Below are 17,092 nucleotides of genomic sequence, written 5' to 3' on the forward strand. Positions count from 1 at the left end.
CCGTCTCCATGAGCCACTTGCAGAGGCAAGCAAGAGTCCTCTCTTTGTGTTGGGCCGGGCCCCCAATAGAAGAGAAGGGAAGAGGCAGGCAAAGGCCCCGTACGGCCCAATAGATAAACTCCAGGTCGCACTAATCTTCCCTGCCGACTGCCACTCCTACGCCGAGCGCCGCCGCCTCCGATGCTCTCCGGGATGCTGCCGCGGCTGCGCTCCTCCACCACGCGCGCCCTTCGCAAGGTAAGCCGCCGCTCCTCTCGCCTGCGCCAGCCAGCGGCGCCGCCTCACTCACTCACGCCCCATCGCTGCAGCTCTGTGGATTGGCACCCGCGCGCGATAACTCACTCCTGCACCCTCTCCCCGGTCTCGACCTCCCTCCGCCCCTCCCCGACAACCTGGGCCGCAGCCCCACCCGGGTCACCACGCTCCCCAACGGCATCCGCGTCGCCACCGAAGACGTCCCGGTAATGCCGCTGTGCCGCCTCCTTTCATTTTCGTTTCAGTTGGGATTCACTCAAGCTCGGTGGGGTTCGTCTCTCTCCCCCGCAGGGTCCTTCCGCGTGCATCGGTTTCTTTGTTAACTCCGGCTCGGTTTACGAGTCCGCGGAGACCACCGGCGTGTCCTACCTGCTGGAGAAGATGGCTTTCAAGGACACCAAGCACCGGGGGCACCGTAATCTCGTGCATGAGCTCGAGCTTACTGGAGGCAATGTCGGGGCCTCCTGTTCCAGGGAACAGATGGTCTACAGCTACGACACGCTCAAGGGCTTCATGCCGGAGGCCATCGAGATACTCATCGACTGCATGCGCAACCCGCTCTTCCTCCAGGAAGAAGTCGAACGACAGGTACCAGCACATGCTGGACTTCTCGGTGGATGACCTCAACGTTTGGTCACTCGCTCACTCACTGTTATGCTGTCTGTCTGTTAGTTGGTCCTTGCTCGAGAAGAAGTCCAGGACCTGCAGAAGAACCCTGAGAGGTTTCTTCATGAACAGCTTAACCTTGTTGGATATTCAGGTGCTCTTGCAAATCCGCTAATAGCTCCTGAGGATGCTCTTGCCAGAATCAATGACAAGATTATTCAAAAATTTTATCATGTAAAGTCCTTTCCTTTTCCCTTTCTTACGTTTGGTTCCTGTTCCTCATAAGAATAAAAAAATAGTGCTCATAAGTACATAGTTTTAAGTGACTACACCAAAATAGTATCATCTTCCAGTTATTTATGATACTATTTTGGGCTCATAAGTAATTCAGTTCAAGTATGCTGCATAACGGGTTCTTGAAGTCGGCAACCTAATTTAATGCTGAAACGCAAATATAGTTCTAGAAACTACACATGTGCTGTAACAGTTTGATGCTAATGTGCTTTTGTTTTATCATACCCTAGAAAGAAAAAAATACTATGCATATAGTTGACTTCATATGTTTTATCTATTATGAAGAAATTCTATGCAGAAAAGTGAGAAAAATGCTATTTATGTAACAGGAAAACTATACCGCTGATCGTGTGGTTCTAGCAGCATCTGGCGTTGATCATGAAAGCTTGCTAAACTATGCTGAATGTTTGTTAAATGATTGGCACAAGGGGTCCCCTGTGGAAAAACCAAAGTCTACATATGTGGGTGGTGATTCCAGACACAGAGCAGATTCAGATGTAATATGACCATACACCCTTTTTGTTTGGGTTTCCTTCTGTTCTACTTCTGTTTATTGGAGTACTAGATATAGGCTTTGCTCATCTTGCTATCTTATGCAGATGACGCATGTTGCATTAGCTTTTGAAGTGCCAGGGGGCTGGCTTCAAGAAAGAGATGCTACAACTATGACCGTCATACAGGTGCGTCTAATACTTCTGAATTCTCTAGTAGTTTGCTGGGTTACATTGATTTTTCCTTCCTTTTATTATTGTTAATTCATGAATGGCAGACTTTAATGGGTGGTGGTGGTTCATTCTCCTCTGGCGGTCCTGGGAAAGGAATGCATTCACGGCTTTGTAAGTTTGAACTCTTGATGATTGCTTCAACAGTAGTTGGATTTCTATACTTTACACTGTAGTTAGATTGTGGTCATTTGCTTTAACTGTTTTTGCACTTTGGAATTGTGCCGCATGCTGCACCTCGTTTTCGGTGGTTTTAGTTTCTTCAGACTTTTTTTTGCCGTCGATGAAATATTCTTGATAAATATGTTCAATTGTTGTTTCTTTGCAGATCTACGGGTCCTAAATAAATATCACTCTGTCCAATCTTTTTCAGCAATTAGTAATATATATGACAATACTGGCCTCTTTGGCATCTACTTGACCACGGTGAGCTAATCTTCTCCACATGGTTCTGTGCCTTGTATATTGTTTTCCATTAAACTTGTTTCTGCTTTCAACTAAAGTTTGCAAATTTGATATTTATGTTTGATCAGGTTCTGTGATTATGACTTCTGGGGTTAGATTAAGGCCTTCCCTATTTATCCTGCTTTTATCCCTGCACATTTTCCTGTGGTGATGATGTCCCTTGTTGTCTAGTGACTTCATTCTGGTGATAGGATGGCCTATCGTCCTATAGAAAATACGCAATATGTGAATAGTAATTGAATTTCGGTCAACATGATAATCACATGTTCCTTCCCAAGTTTGAGCCTTGATTGTTAATATTACTCCTTAGCATGATGGATGGCCTAGTTTTTTTCTTTCAACACAAATTAGCTAGAGAATAGGTCTCCTGTATTGGTCCAGTCAATTCTGGCATGAGCAAAGTGGTTTGGCTCATGCTGTAACTATGTTTTGTTTTTTTTTTTTAAATCAACATGGCAGACTTTGCCTTTCTTCTTTGTATGGGGCTCTGATATATCATTCGCCTATTTTAATTGGTTCAGCCACCAGATTTTGTTGTAAAGGCTGTTGATGTCGCAATAAGTGAATTGATTGCTGTTGCAACACCTGGAGAAGGTATGAATCGTGCCCTACTTGGTGGGAAAACTTGACTACTTACTGCCTGTTCTGAAGCATGTGGTTTGCATATTCTCAGTGACGGAGGTTGAACTGCAACGAGCTAAAAACTCAACAATTTCATCTGTATTAATGAATCTTGAATCCAGGGTAATCTTGAATGTCTAATCTTTTTACCCTTTTCTTCCCTTTTCTCTCAGGTATACTTAAAATTTGACATCCTTTGTTTACTCTACTGCAGGCAATTGTTGCAGAAGATATTGGAAGACAGCTGTTGACATATGATTGCAGGTAAGTCTGTATGCTAGTTACTTCAGTGTTATATTTACTAGTTTAGCTAACTATGGATCCGTTTTTCTCTCTTTTGGCATAACAACAGGAAGCCTATTGATTACTTCCTTCGATATATGGAAGAGATTACTGTAGATGATATCACAACATGTGCCAGGAAGATGTTATCTTCGCAACCCACAATGGTTAGCTGGGGAGATGGTACGCTCCTTATTGCTGTACTTGAGTTTGAAATATACATATATGCTTATGACTGATCGGCTTGCCTTACACATCTTGCAGTTGACAAAGTTCCTCCATACGAATTTGTTTGCAAGCGGTTCCAGTAGTGTACCCTACACAATGATCCCTGATGGACTTGAAGAATGGTCCATTGGAGTTTTTGTTTTGAGCTTCTACTTGGCCACTGGCTTAGAAACTGCTTTCTTTCAGAAGTGCAAATCATTGTAGTTAGGATTTCAGCAGCTACATTCATTTGTAATTGTTCAAACAGCACAGATGAAATGAGTGAAGTTGACAGAAATGAAAATTTTGAAGAGTTTGTTTGCAGAAATTAGCCATTCATCCATGTTCTGTTGTTCACATTTGATCTGTTGCCATGCTGTGCCATTTCTTATCGACAGTGGATAGCTGGAGATCGCAGTCACAAGGGAAACTTGCTTGTTGATTGTCAAAACATAGAACCATGAATCCATGATCATTCTATGAGGGCATGATTAATGGATGGGAAGTAAAGCCACGATTAATGGAAAAGAAAGCATGCTGCTGATTTCACATTAAAATTGAGGTTTTAACCATCGCTTCATTCTCAACCACAACATATGGCAAACAAATGTCGCCAAATAAATCTACTTGCAAGGTGATGCTACAAAAAAAAAACAATAAACAGTTTAAACACTACTGATCACTGTAAAACATATTACTAGGCACTAATCATCCCATCCTGACAGACCGAGTCCGCCCGAACCCACCTCTGGAACAGAGGATATCATCTTAAGAACCAAGGAATCGGTGATGGTGACTGCCCCTTTTGACTTCTTTCTCTTCTTTGTGTGATCAATTACCAATTCTTCAAACTTCCCATCTGGAGCTACTCCCTGGGCTGAACTGTCCTTTAGTTTGGGCTCTGAATTGTTCTGTTTGGAAAACACTAAATCAGCAAATGAGATTTCAGTATTATCGATTCCTTCAGCATCTATATCTTCTTCATCAACAAATTTCTTCCTCTTGGCATCCGTCTTATCCTTTCTACCAGTATGATCTACATCATCCTTCCTCTTTGATTTGCGGTCATTGGTAGGTTCTTCCACTTCAGACTTCTTTGCTTCCTTCCTGTCCTTTTTCCTTTCCTTGCCATCCAGAACTTCAGGCTCTTCAGGGCCCTTTAGATGTTGTTTCGACTGCTGCCTTTTATCCTTTTTTCTATCAATCTCAACTGGATCATATTTGCTTGGAAGATTATCTTTTCCATAGCTCTTATCACTCTTGGAGTTGGCCTCTAGGGGCTTTGCATTCAAGATTCTCAAGGTTGGCACAAATTTCTTTACCTGAGAGAACGTATTGGAGTTACTCCACGATTACAACACTTAGAAAGCAAGTTTGTCTGGGAATATCACCTTTTTGACAAGACTGTCTTTCTCAGAAATAGGATTTCCCTGCAAATTAAGGTTCCTCAAGTAGTGCAATTCAGAGAGTACCTGGCAACCAAACAAGTTACTGTGACACTCTAGATTACCATGATAGATTAGGTAGCAAAATAAGGAGCAAACCTTCAGATCTGAACTCCTCTCAATCAAGTTATTCCCTAAATCAAGGTTCAGGATCTTCACATTTTTTGCCAAATCCGAAGGGATTGTCTGTAAGTTAAGGTTCAAACAAGATGTTAGTCATCAAGTGCAACGGACAACATAAGCTAGCAACAGCAATCCAACTGCCAGAAAAAAAAGAAAAAAGAAATCATACAGTGATCTTGTTGTGGGAAAGCCTGAGTTCCTTCAATTCCACGCACGCGGCAAGAGAAGATCCAACATTTTCTATTTGGCAGTGAGACAAGGATAGCTATGGAAAGAAGTACCAGCGACAAATTAGTCATTTAGAGTTAGAAATTCTCAATACGAAAAGCAACACTGCATTTTTATATATTTTACTAAGGATAATAAAGAAATGAACAGTACCTTTTTCATAGACTTAGCCTTGGCCAGAGCATTGCCGATGGTAAAAACAGGATTCTTAGAGAGAACTGCAGCAGAGTAAATGGTCACAAATTACAGATAAGTGAAGGGGAACCATGGCTATTTATTGTCTATAGGTACTAAAAGAAAACATAATGTTTATTAGGTGATACATTTACATATAGATCCAGAAGCAAAATGAATGTCATATTCACAAACTATTATTTACCTTGCAGATTTCTATGGTTATATAAGAAGCTTATTGTTCTAATAAAGCAATAAAAATATTTCTTAATATTACAAGTGTCAAACCATGATATCATTTTAAGAAAGGATATAAGTATGTGTTCCAAAGATAAGGTAATCAAGTCCCAGATACAAAATATGTACTATTTTGATTACATACCAAGTGTATTCAACTGTTGCAGCCGATCAAGCTTGCAGATGGAAGAAATATTGTTATCTGCATTAGAAATTGCAAAGATTCTCATATGCAATTAAGTACACTGCTAACAGATAAAATAGGAGCAACTGAAAGTCCCTAGTATTCATCCATTGCATTACCATTCAGAATCAATGCTCCCAAGCTTGTTAAGGATGCGACCTCATCCATTTTTGTAAGTTTGTTCTTGCCAGCATTCAGCACCTGTACAACCAGAGGTTAGAATGATAGCCAAGTAAGGTGAGTCAAGTTCTGTGGTAAGATTCAGGACTGAAGTAGGCCACGTGGAAATGCTGGGCAGGAAGGCAACTCACTTGCAGCTTTGAGAGTCCTTCAACGCCTTTCAAGCTCACAAGCTTGTTTTCGATAACTGAAAGCCACTTCAGGTTGGCACAAGATGATAAGCCCTTCAGAGCATAAAAGCAAGAAATTTAAGTGAAAGGTAGAAACACAAATAGACAAGCTCAGGTTCAAACAGTAACAGTCTATATCAACCGCTATGGATCTGTTTGGAAGGGAAGATTGGTCTGGAAACTTTAGGATTTAGTCCAAGCTCATATTACTTTTTTTTTTCAGGATCAGTTGAAGGTTGTACTAAATAAATCTTAGGAATTCAGATCCTAAGTCTACCTTTTCCAAACAAGACCTACATGGATTAAGATTGCAAGTAAACAAACATGAAAATGGTAGTATTAATTATCATTTGAGCATCCCCTCAACTTATATCAGTATAGATCGATTTTACAGTATGTCTGCAGAGAAAATGTGGTCAAGAGAAAATTATAATAATGATAATATTAATAAGAGCACACCAAATCAACCAGAGTGAGATTCCAACAATAACGAGTCCACATCAAGCAACACATATTTAACCTGTATATGTGCTATTCATTGAAATAGGAGTAGTGTACAAAAACAGCATTGCCCAAACATAATACCCGCTGCGTATTTGTTGTATTTAATTATACTGTCTGTAACAGCAAGAGCGCAATAGAGGTACCTCGAGGGCGACGAGGCAGTTGTAGCCGAGGTCAAGGCGCTCCAGCTTGTTGAAGCTGCTCAGGCACGACACCTGCACACGCAGCACAAAGAATCATGAGGATGCAGCACGCGAACCCCCGGGGAGTAGGATGCGACGGAGAGGGACACCAGCCCACTGACGTCGGAGAGCGCGCGGTGGGAGAGGTTGAGGGCCGTAGCGCCGCTCCCGTCCGAGCCCGCCTCGCGCGCCGCCTGCTCCACAGTTAGCCGCGTCATCTCCTCCTTCGCCGCCGCCGCCGCCGCCGAAGTGATCACTTGGTACCCTACCCTAACGGCGCCCAAAGCAAAGCAAAGCAAAAAAAAAAAAAAGAGAAGGGGAGACCCTTACAGGTGGGCCTCCCACCTTAAGTAGGACCCGCTTGTCTGTCTCCACGGAACGGGAAGAGTCTCCGGTCTCCGCACGAGTCGGTCACAAACAGAAGAAGAGAAGAGGTGAGGAAAGGCGAAGCTTCTCCTCGCAACGATGGCGATGACCGTCGAAGGTGGGTGGGTGCCTCTGGTGCTCTTCCTCCCCTAAATTCCAACTGATTATTTGAGCTCTGCTTCGCTTCGGATCCGATTCGTGTATGGAATCCGGGAGATTGGGTAGCTTAGGGTTCGGTTCCATGGGTGGGTGTTGTGGTTTGCTGTGGATTAGGGCTGGGGAGATCCCAATTACTCTTGCCGGCGGTGTGCTTTAAGTTATGGATTGTGAGGTATTGAGGTGTGTATCTCCTGTTAGTCATGGTTCTCCGCAGCGCCAGCCGTGGGTTGTTACTGCGAATCGAGGTTGGTGTGCCAATGTTGGTGGAAATCTGCCAGATCAATCTTAGACAAAGTGATTTGCTTGCGTAAAAGGTTGTTTGCACAGCCGAGCTCCCTGAATCCGGGTCTAATTAGATCGTCCGAGTACTAGCAGTCGTTGTTTATCAAACTCAATGCTTTGGTTATAGTATTTCCATCTTTGTCTAGTCTTCTGCATTTCACCATTCATCTTTTCCGAAAATATTTTAGGCTCATGCTCTGAGTAGTGATTAGCTATACATATCAGATTGCCAGCTACCTTTGTTCGTCAAATATCTTCAACACTTTGAGCTCGGTTACTGACTTTGCAAGCTATTTGTCTGCTTATCCTCCATACTTTTGTGCTGGACGATGCTGTTAACTTACTCTTGGTGTTGCTCTTGACAGTGTAAGTTTATTGTCCTGCATCTTTTCTTAACTTTGTTTTGCATTTACAAAAAGTCTTACCTATTTAATTCTTTCTGTTACAGGCTGGCTGGGCTCGCTTTTATGTTCTCGACGAGCATTCTGCTGCAAATACTGGTAAGTTCTGCCCACCTATTTAAGGCTCCTCTTAGCCTCTTCCAGGAACTAATTTGGATTTCTGAAAACTTTACATTATGTCAATGACTATTACTTGCGGCATATCTTAGTGCCTTTGAGAAGTGAGAACATATCACTTAGACCTCACATTTCGTTCCTTCAATTTACGTTTGTCCTGTGATATGTGATTTATAGCCATTAGCTGCTTGCCTAGATTATATCAGAATTATCATATGTGTATGTGTGTACCAGTCATAACTCATATGCGCTGGAGGAAGTGCTTTGCAGTCGTGCACACAAAGATTGTGTACACACCAGATACCGTTGATGTATATCCTAGCTATAGTATTTTCGTGGACAAGGCAGCATTGGTTTGTCAGACCATTGTTGTTTGACTAAGTTGTGGCCTCTATAATGTTCAGTTTTGATTTTCAATGGTGCAGGCATGTGCTTTGTACAACAACTGGTGGCCCATGTTAGCAGGTGATTGCTAGTTTGTTGACCTCCTCAGTCATGAGAAAGTCGTCATGGTCTTTCTACTGACATTGTTACATTCTCATACTCTTGCAGCTCTCATGTATGTCCTTGTACCGATGCCATGCCTGTTTTTTGGTGGTGGATCCACACACTTTTTGACAAGCAGAGAAGGTGGAGGGTAAGTTCTAATATTTAATGTTGTTGGTTGTTTATGAAAAATTATACCACACAACATGTATGTCTACAGTTAAAGAGATGTACAGAAAAAGCTACTGTGAGGATTTCATAGGTTTATTCAACCCTGTGGTATCACAATGATACTGATAGCCAGGAGGCATTAAACATTTCAGGTGGATTAATGCTGCAAAATTCCTGACTGGTGCATCTGCCATGGGAAGCCTCGCGATCCCAGCTATTCTGAGGCACGCAGGCCTAATTGAGACTGGTGCCATGTTCATCGAGTTCACGTCCTTCTTCATCCTTGTATGCACGGTGCTGTGCTTCCATAGGGCTACCCTAGATGAAGATTGGTAAATGTGCATGCACGGACCCCTGAAGAATAGCAATTCTGTGGCCGCTTCTCTCCATGCTAAGCAGAAGAATTTCTGTTGGAAGTTAACAATTAGCATGGATATGTACAAAGAAGTGTATTTGAAACCCCTGGCTGATGTTTCATATAGGCACTCTTTAAGATCTGTGGTGACGTGGCAAGGCAGATGTTATTTCGATCACTTGACATTGCAGTCGCATGTTTCTGTGAAGGAACCCAATCTGTGCAAAACATGAGCAAGAGCCTGTACACGGTACACCATTCTTCTTTGCTGGCCGCTACATTGCCTTAACATGTTATTCAGTGAAGTGATGGAAACTTGATGCTGATATTTGTTTGATTCTGAACTGTTGAAACCTCTTTGCGTTTGTTGAAAGCTAGAATTGAAATTCCGTATCCAAAGACTAGATTAGATAGTTCGCTAAATGTTGAAGGGAAGCTCGATTAAGTATTAAGATAGATAAGGCCAGTTGAACCTTCAAGATCAATTTACGCACAGCGCGGAAGATACAAGTAATGTACTATCATTATCCACTAAAATTAGTATAATAAATCTGTTTTAAGAATATCAACCAGCAAGGACAGTTTGGCCGAGTGGTCTAAGGCGCCAGATTTTTTTCCTTTCGTTTAGAGCGGGGCCAACCTATTCATACTGTCGTAGTAGCTAGTAACATCTAGCACGGAGGCGAGGCCAATGATCCTGTTGCCATCCACACACCGATATGGACATGAGCAGTGACATTATCACACCACACTAACATTATTTCAGTTTAACTCTGCATTATGTATTGAGGCCGCACAGCGCAACAGATATCAGTATTCAGTCTCAATCAAAGCGTAACTACAGGCTGCATTTTCGGTGGTTGAGAGTAGAGACAGACAGAAATGCTAGCTGGCCGTCACACGGCAAACACAGAGAGAGAGAGAAAAAAAAACATGGTCTTCCCTTGATCACTGGTTTCTGATTAGTCTGCTGATCCTAGTAATCTTTGTGAGCTGCAGAAGATGTAGATCAATAAACCTTTACCAAGCCCGAGAAGCAGCTGTTTAGGCCGGCCGGCTCCTTATCGAGATTCCTCCGACGGTCCAACAATACTTTTTCTCGCCTCTCTCTTTTCATTCACGCCATTTGACATGGTTCAGACTTTTCATTTTGAACCTTGGTTCGCAGCAGATTCAGATAAACTTTTTAGAATATTTCTACAAATTAAGGTTCTGGATGCAAAGTGATCCGCCACAGCCACAGCACCAGTGGAAATAAATTACTCTACTGTATTCCTCTGAATATTCTGAGACCCTCCTTGGACCAACCCAAGCAACTGTTTCTTTACTTTTCTACTACTGCTCACCTCGTCAGGTTGAAGAGTTAACAAAGTCATCATCTTCTAATCAGCATCCCTCATCTCTCTCTCCTCCTCCATGGCCCTCATGCTCCGCCCTTGGGCCTTTCTTCTCTTCCTTGCACTGCTCTCCTACGATGAATCTGGTCTTCAGAGCACGAGGAATGGAGTTGCACAGGCCACGCAGAGGGTCTTCCTGTATCCGCAGTCTCCCAAGGTCTCCTCTATTGTGAGCACCAAGTACAGGACTGCCTACCACTTCCAGCCTCCCAAGAACTGGATCAACGGTATGACCTTCTGCTCTTCTTTTCTCACTCCTGTTGACTTTCTCGCAATCGGAGACCAAAACATGGGTTCATTGCAATGAAACTTGTCGACACAAAAAAACAACAAATGGCTATTGTCTTCTAGTTTCGGGTCTTTTTCATGGTTCAAGAAAAACCTCTGATCTAGTTTTGCCCAACTGGAGAGAGCTTCCTTTTCTTTCTCGGAAAAAAAGAACATCATCTGGAGCATTTAAACCTAGAAGTAGGTGACCTTATTTTTTGTTTGCTCATGATATGAGATGGGAAAGTTAGGTAGGCAACTCAATACTTGTGCAGTCCTGTGGCTGAATGCTGCACAGGATAGGTGCTCACATTTATGGCCCTGCAGTGCAGTTAGATTTTCAGTAACCGGTGTAGTAATAGCCATATAAATCTATGCCCTAATCGAAGTTGTTCGTTGATAAAAAGTTCACATTCATTACCCTATTTTAAAGGGAAGTATTTCAGTTGTCACCAATATGTATGCCATGCCCATCTTGGCTCGTCTCTAGATCTATTAGACTTGCTCCACTGGTACTACCACCGTCTGAAAAGTATTCAGTTAGGCAATGCCTATCGACCCAACTGAAAGTATGTCCAAAACATTAGAGAGATCTTCCGTGATTCTTGGGCAACAAAGGAAGTGTTAGCAGCTTCTGAACTCTTGCATCTTTGCCCCTACTTGTACTGTCTTACATATCAATATGCAGTACTCACAAGCTTTTCTGAAATCATCTTTCTTTTTTTGTCCTTCAAAATTCTGATGAATCGGCGATCTCTTCAAACCTTTGACAATTCAAAAGATCCAAATGGTATGTGTCTCTCTTACACAAAATACTTACATACCAAAATGTAGAATAAGCTGAAACATTCCTCAACCAATGCTGCCTTCATTTCCAGGGCCAATGTACTACAATGGTATCTATCACCAATTCTACCAGTACAATCCAAACGGTTCACTCTGGGGTAACATAGTTTGGGGCCACTCGGTCTCAACAGATCTCATCAACTGGATCCGGCTTGAGCCAGCAATAGAACGAACAACTCCGAGCGACATAAACGGTTGTTGGACTGGTTCAGCCACAATCCTCAAGGGCGGTCGGCCTGTTATCATATACACTGGTGCTGACACAGAGAAGCGTCAAGTCCAAAACATTGTGTTTCCAAAGAACGTGTCTGATCCATACCTGAAGGAATGGATCAAACCAGACAACAACCCCTTGATCCAACCAGTTGGTCAAGGATTGAACTCAGACCAATTTAGAGATCCGACAACCAGTTGGATTGGACCAGATGGGCTGTGGAGAATAGCAATTGGGGCTGAGCTGAACGGCTACAGTGCAGCACTTTTGTACAAGAGTGAGGATTTTGTGAACTGGACTAGAGTTGATCACCCACTGTACTCTTCCAATGCCTCCACCATGTGGGAGTGCCCAGATTTCTTTGCAGTATTACCCGGAAAGAACAGTGGATTGGACTTGTCTGCAGCTATCCCGAATGGTGCTAAGCATGTCCTCAAAATGAGCTTGGATAATTGTGACAAGTACATGGTTGGTGTTTATGATCTCAAAAGCGATACATTTGTCCCAGATACCGTACTTGATGACCGAAGATTGTGGTCAAGGATTGACTACGGCAATTACTATGCTTCTAAGTCGTTCTTCGATTCGAAGAGGGGCAGGAGGATTATATGGGGTTGGACCAATGAGACAGATAGTTCGTCAGATGATGTTGCCAAAGGTTGGGCAGGAATCCATGTAAGCAAATCTGCCTCTAACTGCATTGCTTATTTCCTGTTGAGTTAGTGATTGTTGCTTTAATACATTTTTTACCCTCGTTTTCCCCCCAAAATTTAGGCGATCCCCAGGACTATATGGTTAGATAGCAACAGTAAGCAATTGCTGCAATGGCCAGTTGAAGAGATCGAGTCGCTTCGAAGAGAAGAAGTCAGCCACCAAGGCTTGGAGCTGAATCAGGGGGATCTGTTTGAGATTAAGGGAATTGATACTTTACAGGCTAGTTTCTCCTGCACACACTTGCTTACTTGACCCTCCAAGTTCCAAATAGCTCTCTTTTTACTTCAAATGGATGCCACAATAATAACAGCTAACTTTGTGCCTGTGGTACTTTACGTGCACTTAGGTTTTGCCATTCTGGTTTGTTTTTTATAGCAGCTATAGCTGATCGGGCACATGATTTTCTCGAAACAGGCAGATGTGGAGATAGATTTTGAGCTTACATCCATAGATAGTGCTGGTCCTTTTGATCCTTCCTGGCTTTTGGACATCGAGAAGCATTGTCGGGAAGCAGGTGCATCGGTTCATGGTGATGTGGGCCCATTTGGACTTGTGGTTCTTGCGTCTGATAACATGGAAGAGCACACTTCTGTATACTTCAGAGTTTACAAATCACAGGAGAAGTACATGATTCTTATGTGCTCGGATCTGAGAAAGTTAGTACACGCGTTCCATCTTTTATTTTTCAGTTTTTGCTAAATTTTTCAGGCATCTTGATATTTGTACAAATTTCATGTCCGTTGCATCAATTAATTTTTCTTGTTTATGCAGATCATCCTTGAGACCAGAGCTGTACACACCTGCCTATGGAGGCTTCTTTGAATTTGACCTCGAGAAGGAAAAGACAATATCTTTGAGAACTTTGGTGAGTTGGGGAGCTTTGCTTACACTTTTCTTCATGTAAGAAATGAAATGGATGAATTATAACAGCAATAATACCTCTGGACGCCCTGCAGATTGATCGCTCTGCGGTGGAGAGCTTTGGTGGCGGTGGCAAGCTCTGCATCATGGCCAGGGTTTACCCCGTGACGGTCATCAATGGCGGCACTCGGATGTATGCGTTCAACAATGGAACCAGCACCGTCAAAGTGCCTCAGCTGAAGGCATGGAGCATGAGGAGAGCACAAGTGAATGTGAAGATGGGATAAGCATGTTACTATACATCATTTAGCAATAACAAACCCTTTTGACCATATTGGGGGAGTGCATGAGTTACTTCAAGGCGTCATGCTATCCTACTTGCAAGCTTATCCTTTAGCTCCTGGAAAGAAAAGAAGGGGGACACAATACTAAACACCAGATGACTGACATCAGATTATGTAATTCATTTGCTAGAAGGAAAGGAAACAGAGATTATTGTTTAGTACTAGTGATTAGAAGAACAAACAATTCCATCATTCAAGTGGAAGTATTTTATAGACAACTACTATAAAGTTCCAGGACCCGTGAAGACTTGTCTGATCTTCAGATCATAAAATAAATTTGTCAGTAGCTTGGCTTGAGAAAAGCTGGTAACAAAAAAGAACAGTGAAAGGGCCCATCCCGGCTTCGAACCAGAGACCTCTTGATCTGCAGTCAAATGCTCTACCACTAAGCTATGGACCCTTTTGAGCAAGTATTATCCAATACACGAGTATTATTAGGTTGCAAGAACAACGAACTGTGAGAACACCCACGGCGGAAATATTTTTGTGGTGCCGGCTAATAAATTGCTGCTGCGCTCCGTCAAAATTTCTTTGATAATCGTTGTCTAAAAAAAATGTGCGATTTGCTTTAATGTCACCCCCAGATTTGCCTAAAAAAATGACTCCCAGATCGGTTTTACGCAGAAAGTAATTACTGTGGGCGTATGACGACCCTGCTTTGCTCAAACACATGCCATTACCATCCTTGCAATTTGCAAATGGGAATCGACAAATGGAACAGTGGAGTTCTAAATTTGATAATGATTGGGCCAAATAGAAAGTACCAGTGAACGCAAGAGGTGCATCACAGCATCCAACTAAAACACTCCACCAAGAATCGTCTCTTATACGAATGGAACAGTGTTTGGCATACAGATTAGACAGCAAGCTAGCAAAGTTGTCCAACTCATTTCGGGTTCCTGAGAACAATGATGACTGAATCCCCACGGAGGAACATCTTGCTTATGAACCTGTCTTTGTTCACCGGAAGAGCCTTCTTCTTGCCTTTACCAGTCTTCGGTATCTGTAACAGGAGCAACAGATATGTTAATTAACACATAAACACAAGAGATGGAACTGATACAGCAGCTCAGATAACATGCCATCTATACCTCAGTCCACATCTCCCTAACATTCTCAAGAACCATGTTGCAATGCCGATCAAATGCCCTCACACGACCAAGTAACTTCTTGTTGTTCCGGCAGTTGATAAGAACCTAAGATGTAAGAGAGTGTGATAAGAATAAGGACCAGTTGAACAATTCTATCTGCAGTCAGCAATAAGCAATTTAGCATAATATAAAATGCTTAAAATGCGATACATCAGAGAGAAACATAATATAGCTGATGGGTGACAACGATGGATATAGCTAGCACACTTGCTAGCCTGCTAACAATGTCCAGGGTTTAAAATGCAGAGCTCAGATCTAGTGCGTGAAAATGTGCATGGGACACTGAGACTTGCTATAGCCTGGAAGCTGGCAGCACCTAGGTAGCCAAATCAGTGTTTATTCTGCAATACATCAATACGTGACCACGTTTATGGCTAACCAACTTGGACTCAACAAATTAGTCAGGCTACAACAATATCAGTCATTACACTCCGAGAAAACAGATCCAGGCAAAAACACAAAAAATCCAACTTCAGATAATGAAAATAAATGACATATGATCCATGATGGAAGCACAGGAATGTAGAAAATGAAGGCTGAAGAAGCTGAGATAGAGGCACTAATGCTATAGGTCACAACTTCAAATCATGATGACTGCTGAGACTACTGTGTCACCACTTACATGGACATAAGTGATGTTGGAATCACAGCTATGGCTTATGGGGGACATGTTGTAGCAAATGAAATGAGAACCATGGCTAAGGAACGTGCTGCAGCTACCGAAAATATGATAACACACCCTAATTTGCAGGGAAGATAACTGTAGAAGATATAGCGCATTCTGTTGTGCACCTCAGCTAACTGAACTTTGAGCTAGCACGATAACATGACAAGATAACAGAATTTGTGCATTTGGGCGAGCAAATCAATGTAGATAGACTGACAGATGAAAGTGGGGAGGTAAGCTGAGATCATAATAGTTGTAGAAATGTAGAAACCTGGGTATTGTTCTTGACGCTCATCATCAGCACTGACAGAGGGCCTGTGCTGAACTCCTCCTCCTCCTTCTTTCCCTGTTTCAACAAAGGTGTTAAGGGCACATGAGCCAGATCACAATTAATTAATACCAAGAAGATAGACACCGCAAAAGTAGAAAGAGAAGAGCGGGCACTTGGTGCTTTACATTGGCATCCTCCGCCATCCGTGCGGCTCACCAAGTAGAGCCGGCAATCTTCACATGGAAAAAAAAAAACAAGCAAATGATTAGTAGCTTGAATTGAAAGCATATAGGTAGCAATTAACACAGTCTATTGGTTTCAGGTTGACCCCCGCAAATTTCATTTCAGAAAATAAATGAAGAATAGATAACAAACTGGAGGGATTGGAAGTGCATACAGAAACACTGGGATTTCTATAAAAAAAAACTCGACCAGTGGGGGAAAGACCTCCCCACGGCATTGTATTAAGAAGAAGATATTCTCACACAGATCGAAAAAACCCCCGAACCCCTGCACCCTACCGTACACGAGTCTGTCACCTTGTGAGTTAGGCCGGACCATACACGTGCTTTGGACATGGAGCATGCGAGGGGATTTTTTTAACCTCAAGCTAAGGTTCGCTCCATAGGGAGTCGAACCCAAGAGTTAGGAGTGCCGTTGGTTTCCTAACCAAGTCAGCTAGAGGCCCTTCTCACACTGGGATTTCTGGAGGGCGAAAGCAAACAACGAGCAATCAAACTAACTACTAGGGCATTGAAAGCAACAAAACTAGGTCCGGATGGATCTCGAGTCCACGCACGGCCATCACAGGCTACTTACTAGAAGGGAGAAGGAAAAGAGGGTGGATTACCTGGGCGTGGAGGCGAGAAGGCGGCGGCGAGAAGAAACCCTAGTTCGGCTGGGCTGGACGCCTGGACTGGACCCAAAGCGAAGAAGGGGGTTTTGGTTTTCTGGAGGAGGAGGAGGAGGTGGTGGTGGTGCGGTGGCCCGCGGCCGTGGATGGTGATGGCCCGTTCTAGCTAGGTTGGGCCGGGATCCATCGATGAATTTATTTGGGCCGAATTTGTTCGTTGGTCGAATTTGATTTTTTTATTAAATTTCTAGTGACTGAGTGATTGTTTTTTTTTAACGAACTGAGTGAGTG

At 42.9% G+C, this 17,092-nt stretch overlaps 5 protein-coding genes and 1 non-coding gene across 9 annotated transcripts; 3 read left to right on the forward strand and 3 right to left on the reverse strand.

The window, feature by feature from the left end:
* Positions 1 to 81: 81 nt before the first annotated feature.
* LOC120672416 (mitochondrial-processing peptidase subunit alpha-like) lies at positions 82 to 4,095 on the forward strand. Of its 2 annotated transcripts, XM_039952802.1 has the most exons (13): positions 82 to 237; positions 309 to 461; positions 547 to 843; positions 928 to 1,095; positions 1,485 to 1,652; positions 1,755 to 1,835; positions 1,925 to 1,991; positions 2,206 to 2,303; positions 2,864 to 2,936; positions 3,016 to 3,086; positions 3,178 to 3,227; positions 3,316 to 3,428; positions 3,510 to 4,095. In XM_039952802.1, exons 1-13 carry the CDS (start codon positions 181 to 183, stop codon positions 3,554 to 3,556), a joined length of 1,443 nt encoding a protein of 480 aa, XP_039808736.1. In that variant the 5' UTR covers positions 82 to 180; the 3' UTR covers positions 3,557 to 4,095. The 2 variants fall into 2 exon arrangements, with proteins under 2 accessions (XP_039808736.1, XP_039808737.1); XM_039952803.1 differs by lacking the exons at positions 3,016 to 3,086; positions 3,316 to 3,428; positions 3,510 to 4,095 and having other exon boundaries at positions 3,137 to 3,227.
* Positions 3,970 to 7,159, reverse strand: LOC120672417 (protein phosphatase 1 regulatory subunit SDS22-like). The gene is made up of 10 exons (XM_039952804.1): positions 7,002 to 7,159; positions 6,841 to 6,912; positions 6,155 to 6,247; positions 5,963 to 6,044; positions 5,805 to 5,861; positions 5,402 to 5,466; positions 5,190 to 5,285; positions 4,997 to 5,083; positions 4,844 to 4,924; positions 3,970 to 4,774 (listed from the first exon to the last, which is right to left on the reverse strand). Exons 1-10 carry the CDS (start codon positions 7,095 to 7,097, stop codon positions 4,157 to 4,159), a joined length of 1,347 nt encoding a protein of 448 aa, XP_039808738.1. The 5' UTR covers positions 7,098 to 7,159; the 3' UTR covers positions 3,970 to 4,156.
* Positions 7,122 to 9,544, forward strand: LOC120672418 (vacuolar protein sorting-associated protein 55 homolog). 2 transcript variants are annotated; one of them, XM_039952805.1, is made up of 5 exons: positions 7,122 to 7,363; positions 8,135 to 8,186; positions 8,630 to 8,669; positions 8,757 to 8,841; positions 9,014 to 9,544. In XM_039952805.1, exons 2-5 carry the CDS (start codon positions 8,154 to 8,156, stop codon positions 9,195 to 9,197), a joined length of 342 nt encoding a protein of 113 aa, XP_039808739.1. In that variant the 5' UTR covers positions 7,122 to 7,363; positions 8,135 to 8,153; the 3' UTR covers positions 9,198 to 9,544. The 2 variants fall into 2 exon arrangements, with proteins under 2 accessions (XP_039808739.1, XP_039808740.1); XM_039952806.1 differs by lacking the exon at positions 7,122 to 7,363 and adding an exon at positions 7,904 to 8,052 and having other exon boundaries at positions 9,014 to 9,542.
* A 549-nt stretch (positions 9,545 to 10,093) lies between these two features.
* LOC120672415 (beta-fructofuranosidase, insoluble isoenzyme 4-like) lies at positions 10,094 to 14,098 on the forward strand. Its single transcript, XM_039952801.1, has 7 exons — positions 10,094 to 10,840; positions 11,662 to 11,670; positions 11,759 to 12,615; positions 12,715 to 12,873; positions 13,069 to 13,310; positions 13,426 to 13,519; positions 13,611 to 14,098. The coding sequence occupies exons 1-7, from the start codon at positions 10,633 to 10,635 to the stop codon at positions 13,800 to 13,802; spliced, it is 1,761 nt and encodes a 586-aa protein (XP_039808735.1). The 5' UTR covers positions 10,094 to 10,632; the 3' UTR covers positions 13,803 to 14,098.
* An 88-nt stretch (positions 14,099 to 14,186) lies between these two features.
* Positions 14,187 to 14,259, reverse strand: TRNAC-GCA. Its single transcript has one exon. It is a non-coding gene; the product is annotated as a tRNA-Cys (tRNA).
* A 305-nt stretch (positions 14,260 to 14,564) lies between these two features.
* Positions 14,565 to 16,929, reverse strand: LOC120672419 (small nuclear ribonucleoprotein Sm D2-like). 2 transcript variants are annotated; one of them, XM_039952807.1, is made up of 5 exons: positions 16,799 to 16,929; positions 16,134 to 16,181; positions 15,949 to 16,023; positions 14,951 to 15,055; positions 14,565 to 14,862 (listed from the first exon to the last, which is right to left on the reverse strand). In XM_039952807.1, exons 2-5 carry the CDS (start codon positions 16,149 to 16,151, stop codon positions 14,746 to 14,748), a joined length of 315 nt encoding a protein of 104 aa, XP_039808741.1. In that variant the 5' UTR covers positions 16,152 to 16,181; positions 16,799 to 16,929; the 3' UTR covers positions 14,565 to 14,745. The 2 variants fall into 2 exon arrangements, with proteins under 2 accessions (XP_039808741.1, XP_039808742.1); XM_039952808.1 differs by lacking the exon at positions 16,799 to 16,929 and adding an exon at positions 16,488 to 16,756.
* Between the last annotated feature and the right edge of the window lie 163 nt (positions 16,930 to 17,092).

This window comes from Panicum virgatum, chromosome 5N, assembly GCF_016808335.1.
Source record: "Panicum virgatum strain AP13 chromosome 5N, P.virgatum_v5, whole genome shotgun sequence".
In the NCBI taxonomy this organism is placed as follows: domain Eukaryota; kingdom Viridiplantae; phylum Streptophyta; class Magnoliopsida; order Poales; family Poaceae; genus Panicum; species Panicum virgatum.